Raw genomic sequence first — 6,768 nt, forward strand, 5'->3', positions numbered from 1 at the left:
AGCTTATCAAGTTCTTCATGAAGCTCTCAGAACATACATATTTTCTGCTTTTAATTTAGTAATTGTTCCAGAAATGGAAACTATTTTCTTCTTATTATTAAGTAATTGTTCCAGAAACTGATACTATTGATTGCCAACAGATAATAAATACATACATAGATTGTCAGGAAATATATTGGTGTGTGAGATGAAGATGGAAAGTTTCGTAAAAGAATAATCTCTCTAATGTTTTGGATCTCTAATAGTGAGCATAAGAACATGATTGCCTAGGCAAGTATGACTACCACCATAGAATTTAATAGCAAACTAGTGTATCCAAGCTTCCAAGACTAACTGCAAACACAATTATGTGCATCCAAGCTTATAACAATTTATAGCTCATCCAAATTGCCAAGCATCAAATGCGACAATCAATTTTTCATGACATTCATATATGAGATAATCAAGAGAAAAATAAATTTGACTCACCAAAGAAATTATATTTTTGACCATTTTGAGGTCAAATACACAAACAGGGTTCAGTAATGGTGAGAAAAAACCACAAAATGTAGTGACAATTGCATTGAGCAGGATAACAGGTTGCCTGTGTGCACATTCCCCATCGCCTAAACTTTGTTGACAATGACATCACGATACAATACAATGTGACATTAAACCAAATAAATACTGGTGGCAAACCATTCAGAAAGTTGACAAAGATGTCAGTTAAATCTATCATCAAGGTAAATTTTTGCGTACTGCCAAAACACCTACCACCGCAGATGTAAGAAGCAAAAAGATGCCGTCTCTGGATAGAGCATATTCTTTCCATGTTAGAGGTCGACTGATTTGGTTCAAAACCTTCTGGAATTGTAGTCTTGTTTCTTCAATTGTGCCAGAATTATCAATGACTATATTTGCCTTGGTCTTCTTCTGGTCCAGTGCCATCTGTGCGTTGATTTTATTTTTGGCTTGTTCTTCAGGTATGCCATCTCTTGCCATTAAGCGTTTTATCTGGGTTTCAGGATCAACCCATACAACAATAACAGGAGATGTTTGTTGATCCATTTTGGTCTCAAACAACAATGGGATGTCTAGAATGATAACCTTTGACCCTTTTATCCACAGCTTGAATACCTCCCAAAAGATGCCCGAGGAAATATATGGAGCCAATAAACTGCAGGTAGGTAAAAAGAAAAAAAAAAAAGTTAGATAAATTCATGTGCAGTTTTGTATTTCCACCTCCTCTGATTAAAAGGAAAGACCAACAAGAAAATTGATTATTTTAGCATATGATCAAGCTGAAATCCAGCAACAGGAACTGCTATTAATGTTAGAATCATAGTACTAAATGCAAAGTAAAGGCTATAATATTATTCATGAAGTTGGGCAACGGGTAGTTATAAAAGAACCAGGTGTTGAATTTTACTTACTGTATAACACAACCAACTAGTAAGAATCAATAGAAGTGTCAAAGCGTGAGCCAATCCGTACTATATACTAATTAAATCCTTCAATCCTAGTTGAGTGGAAACAGTTTCCAGTTGTAATGCTCTATTTGAAGTCCATACCGGTTCAGAAGTTGGCGTTTTGCTGGATCTGTAAAGACAATGTGACCTAACCGTGCTCTATCAATTTCTCCATTCTCTAGTAAAATATCGTTCCCAAATGCTTTTACCACTTTCTTCCAACCACCCGTTCCCTTCTTCACCACATCCTGCATTGAAGCACCATAATTATCTAGATATCAAATCATAACAATCTGATAGTTGCTTCAGAAAAATGCGAGAATTATAAATTGTTGCATTAGGACAAACACAATATGATCACAAAATGGAGTTCTCAAATGTATCTATAAGTATGATACAACAATTGGAAAAGTAACGCACAAAAGTAGTTCAGTAGTACTTGATCACAAATGATGAGAAGCAACATAAGTATAAATTCTTCGATGTAAGAACAACCTACCTACGCAAGTTCCAAACCCCCAATCCAAAGATCAATGTAAATAGTTATTTTGTACATTGCTGAAGTATAAGAAAAATGATCACAAACGTAGTTGAGGTTTAACTCATCAAAGATTTACAATGTAATCATTGAACAAGAAAGGAATGTGGTAGATTCCGTGGGCAGGATTGGGTGGTTGGAGCAGGCAAATCATTTTCTTTTGCAGTATTATCATTTCAATCACTAGTACAAAAACCATAAACATGAATACATCAGCAAGAATGTTAGGATAAAGGAGGCCAAAACAGAAAAGGTACTCAAAGTTTTAACTTTGTGCAAAGTGTAGAATTTTCACCGCGAGTTAAAGTATAATAGAGTTACTTTCACATGTACGTTCAGCTCCATTTTTGTCCTTTCGACAGACTCTATGATCGATAAGAATTAGTGACACAACTCCAAAGCCATATGGAGTCCCGTACGAGCTGGCACCGATGAACAAAAATCAATTTGCAACACACAGAATTAAGTCAAAAATGTTATTTCTCACATATAAAATTGAGACCAACTATAGTTTTGGACATCAATTTCATCATTCATTTAAGACCACAGCAAAAAGGGCTGTACAACGCACACATGAAACCCTAACTAATGAAGAGAAATCAAATCCAGATGAAACCAATATCTATTTCTACACAGCAAAAGTGCAAGCGGTTGTAATTTGTACAAAGTTTATTTCCACAATGTTAGTAGCCAACATCGACAAATTAGAAGCCAAACGAGAAAATTCAGGATCTTTGCAAAGGAAAGGAGTGGTGGATGTGACAAATGCTAAATGAATTTACCCGGGCAACGACGTCGGCGTCGACGACGGGAACGCCTTCAGATATGAAGAGATTGGAGACCGTGCTCTTCCCGGACGCGATCCCGCCCGTCAGTCCCACCAACCTCATCTCCTCTCCGCAATTTAATCCGACAGAGGGTAAAACAAGGGAAATAGGAGAAGAGGACGACGAAGAGGAAGAGAAAGGATTCGCCCCCTTCTGCCTCCTCCGCGCGAGTGGCACGAGTCGCGGAGAATCCTCTAGCGGAGACCCGCTATCGATGCCACCAACATCGCTTCCTGGTGATTAGCAACTAACAACGGGGTCCACCAGAGACCCGCTATCGATGCCATTAGGGTAGAGGGAGGGTGAAAAGTGGTCGGGTGGGGAGTCATGCCTCCACCTAGCGCTGCTAGGTGAGGTGGTGAGTCCTTTAACGGGCTGCTCTTTCTAGGCCATAAGTGGGACCCGTTAGTGGAGCCATCTCTTCCCCCAAGGCCAACGTTGGTAGAGCAGAGGGCGATCTAGTAATGGGTGGATGAATGCATGGCTTATCAAAATTTTTATCAACTAAATTAATTATTATTTTTTAAAAACATATTAAATAAAATATTAAACCCTACTTTTTTAAAAAATAATTGAATCTAATACATTATAATTAGATCAATATTTAATATATAAAAATATATTAGATAAGATTTCAAACTTTTGTAAGTGAGTCTAGTACACTGATAAAATTTTAAATCAAAAAAATTAGATATATCATCATTAAATTAATATTTTAAATATAAATAATATGTTAATCGAAGTTTGAAACCCTCAACTTTAAAATAAATGGATAAAATTTCAAACTCCCAATTTTGATAAAAAAAATTAAATACATAATATTAATATTTAATTTTTTTTTTAACTAAATATTAACTTTGATAAGCTAAAACTCAATTTTTAAAAATTTATTAATATTTATATACTCTCTGTTTCTAATATAAGCTATGTGATATTAACCTCAACCTTTCTAAGAGGATCTTGTTGTACCATTACCTCTGTTATATTAGCCCATCATTACATCTATTGCTAGAATGACCTATACGATGTAGTTGTTACTTAGTAGATACTTGTAACTTTGATGTTTTCTAACACACCGGTTTTTAGCTGTAGGATGCCTCAAACAATCACCTTACAGCAGCTGTCGATGGAGACAAAGATGTAGGAGTTGCGTGTTTTTTGGCTTTACATATTAATGAGGAAGAAGAGCAGCTTTACTTGTTGCTTCTTCCTGCTGGGATTAACGGACGCCATGTCTCCGCAACAACAGCAGCAAACAGAGCTGTTTGTGCACTCCATCAGCAAACATGGTTTTCCTGCACTCCAACTTGAAGGGAAAGAAAGCAAAGGGTCTTATTCCATGAGCAACGCTCCAAAGCGAACACACACACCAAAGCGTTTCAGAGCCTCAAACTGACAGCAGCACTCAGACAACAACCCTCAGAAGAGCTTTGGGAACAGGAGTTCACTACGAGGTGGGCGTGCCGGTCGTCACCTTCTTGTACGCGGGCCGCGACGCCAAGCTCTCCCACCAGGCCTTCACATGGGGGCGAGACTCGAACAGGGAAGCCTGGGGACCGGCTACGATGTGGTGGGTGTAAGGAATGTGGCTGAGGTCGGCGAAGCTGAGGAAGTCGCCGGCCAAGTACTTGGACTTGGACAGCCGGGCCTCGTACACGTCGAGCACCTTGCCCAGCTTCGCCGCGCTCTCCGCCACCACCTTCTCGTCCGGGACGCCGCCGAAGAAGACAGGTTTGATCACGGTCTCTATGTAGATGGCGGAAATCGCCTTGTCGTACTGCTGAGCCTCCACCTCCAGCCACACGTCCACCATAGCCGACTCCTCCAGGCTGCCCTCCCTCAGCAGGTCAGGGCCCGATGACTTGTACTTGCGCAGCACGTATCTTGAGATCGCTCTTGACTCTGATCCCCCAAGTGTCAGCAAACGAAGGACGGGTAAAGAGATACACACAGAAAGAGGGATGATGGCTCACCAAAAAGCATGAGATCTCCGTCCTCGAAGGCCGGCACCTGGCCGAAGGGCTGCCAAAATCACACGAGACGGCACATAAGACGCGAGAGAGAGACAGAGAGAGGAACTCCCCAAAGGTAGAGACTTACGTTTCTGGCGACGTGGGGAGGGGACTTGTGCTCGCCGGTCGAGAAGTCGATGGGCACCAACTCGTACTCGGCCCCCATCTCCTCCAAGCACAGAAGCACGCGCACCGTGGCCGTCGACATCGCTGCTCCGTATACCTTCACCGCCATGACCTCTCTCTCTCTCTCTCGCTCTCTCCCTCTCTCTCTTCCTTATCTCCTCTGCTTTCCTTCTCACAACGCACTCCGGATAAAGCTTTATGGAAGACGGGAGCGGTCAGTTCCACTCTTCACGCCACCTTGATTGCTTCCTTACGGCAGTAGTAATATCTTGATTATTCTAGTTTTTAACAATTGTGGTTGAGTCTGGCGTACGATTCCGCCCTCAGCAGTCGGTGCTTCGGCCACCTCGCCCAGATTGATCTCTTTCTACCATCGCTCAACTGCTCCACTCTCCCACATCGTCTCACACACAATTAATCAAACATGTAACACGCTACGAGAAAAATACGTCTTTATCCGGCTCTCGCATCGTTCATGTCGCACACAATTAGTCAAATACGTAACGTGCCGGGAGAAAAAGACGTCTGTCGGCTCGCACCTGCCACACCCAGTCCCGAGAGCACCGAAGAGGCACAAATCGACGCGCCTGTCGCGTCACTCCCGCAATAATTCAGCCGGGCGGGTACCACAGGGCACGTCGAGACATCGCATGCCACGTGTGGATGACGCTATCATGTCTATATTGCACATCAAATTTATCCGACCCACTTAAATTAGAGATAAATATCCATTTTAGTGATTTTTTAATACGTCGCTATATATGATTCAAATAAATATATAGCTAATTGAGGTTCAGATTGATAATATAAATATTCTAGGTAAATTATCAGAGTCACTTACTAAATGTCAACGATTCGAAACATTAAACGATTTTTTAAAAGATGTTAGATAATATAGTTAATCAAGACTTTGACTATAGATAATAATAATATATATAAGAGATAATTTATTTAGAAAATATTTATATTTTGGATGTTTCTTAAGTACTCTCACTTTATATTTCCTCAAATAATATCTCTAATTTAAAATAAATCTAAAATATATCTCAAAAAAATTTTACTCTTTTTTTAATCAATTTTATACAGTTATAGTATTTTTAAATATTATTTATGATATTTTTATTAAGATACTAAAAACACTTTAAACGCTACTAAAAATAATTGACATCATATCATTTTTTTTAGGTTTGTAGTTGGTTTGGATAAGGTTGAGTCTATTTTGATCATTTATAATGATTTTAATTAAGTTTTGTAATAATAATAATATTATTATTATTATCATTATTATAAATTATTTTTATTTTTATTTGTTTTAAATTATTATAGATACTTATTTGAATCAATATATTAAATAATTTTTAATATATTTGGATTTTGTTTAGCCTATTTATAATATTGTAAGTAGACTTTATACTGTTTATGTTGTGATGGAAAAAAAAAGAAAAAACAGTATAGATCAAAACAATATAATAGGTGAAACTAAAGATATTGGTGACACTCCTGCAAGTGATTGGTTGAGGACCAGCGACAAAATATGATGACACTTATTGTCGGCAACGTGTCAAACGTCGGAATAGATAAATATGGAAGTGCTCCAAATAGTCGCACCACAATCTCCGAAAAGAGGATTAGAACGGCGTTTGGTACGCCTAGAGCTATATTTTAATCGTACCCTAAAGCTATATGTGTGTGCGCATGTGAGGTAACAGCGAAAAGGGCGCATCAAACCGTGGCCTTTACAGCCAAGAAGCCACTCGATTGTCTCGTCGATGTATTGAACACCAAAGGTGTGGAGTGGCTTCTTTCGTAAGCCAATC

General features: G+C 39.1%; 2 protein-coding genes across 2 annotated transcripts; both read right to left on the minus strand.

Moving 5' to 3' along the window:
* Positions 1 to 439: 439 nt before the first annotated feature.
* LOC103970023 (dephospho-CoA kinase) lies at positions 440 to 3,058 on the minus strand. The gene is made up of 3 exons (XM_009383649.3): positions 2,769 to 3,058; positions 1,551 to 1,696; positions 440 to 1,156 (listed from the first exon to the last, which is right to left on the minus strand). Exons 1-3 carry the CDS (start codon positions 2,874 to 2,876, stop codon positions 718 to 720), a joined length of 693 nt encoding a protein of 230 aa, XP_009381924.1. The 5' UTR covers positions 2,877 to 3,058; the 3' UTR covers positions 440 to 717.
* Positions 3,059 to 4,120: 1,062 nt separating this feature from the next.
* On the minus strand, positions 4,121 to 5,314 carry LOC135597015 (probable glutathione S-transferase GSTF1). Its single transcript, XM_065089396.1, has 3 exons — positions 4,914 to 5,314; positions 4,787 to 4,835; positions 4,121 to 4,715 (listed from the first exon to the last, which is right to left on the minus strand). The coding sequence occupies exons 1-3, from the start codon at positions 5,058 to 5,060 to the stop codon at positions 4,261 to 4,263; spliced, it is 651 nt and encodes a 216-aa protein (XP_064945468.1). The 5' UTR covers positions 5,061 to 5,314; the 3' UTR covers positions 4,121 to 4,260.
* Positions 5,315 to 6,768: the final 1,454 nt, after the last annotated feature.

This window comes from Musa acuminata, chromosome BXJ1-2 (genome assembly GCF_036884655.1).
Source record: "Musa acuminata AAA Group cultivar baxijiao chromosome BXJ1-2, Cavendish_Baxijiao_AAA, whole genome shotgun sequence".
Taxonomy (NCBI): domain Eukaryota; kingdom Viridiplantae; phylum Streptophyta; class Magnoliopsida; order Zingiberales; family Musaceae; genus Musa; species Musa acuminata.

Coding starts and splice junctions, on each gene's coding strand:
- LOC103970023 (XM_009383649.3), bottom strand. CDS start 2,876: ATGAGGTTGGTGGGACTGACGGGCGGGATCGCGTCCGGGAAGAGCACG. Junction 1,697..2,768: donor ACGCCGACGTCGTTGCCCGG/GTAAATTCATTT, acceptor GCTTCAATGCAG/GATGTGGTGAAGAAGGGAAC. Junction 1,157..1,550: donor AAACGCCAACTTCTGAACCG/GTATGGACTTCA, acceptor ACCTACCTGCAG/TTTATTGGCTCCATATATTT.
- LOC135597015 (XM_065089396.1), bottom strand. CDS start 5,060: ATGGCGGTGAAGGTATACGGAGCAGCGATGTCGACGGCCACGGTGCGC. Junction 4,836..4,913: donor CTCCCCACGTCGCCAGAAAC/GTAAGTCTCTAC, acceptor TGATTTTGGCAG/CCCTTCGGCCAGGTGCCGGC. Junction 4,716..4,786: donor CGGAGATCTCATGCTTTTTG/GTGAGCCATCAT, acceptor TTGGGGGATCAG/AGTCAAGAGCGATCTCAAGA.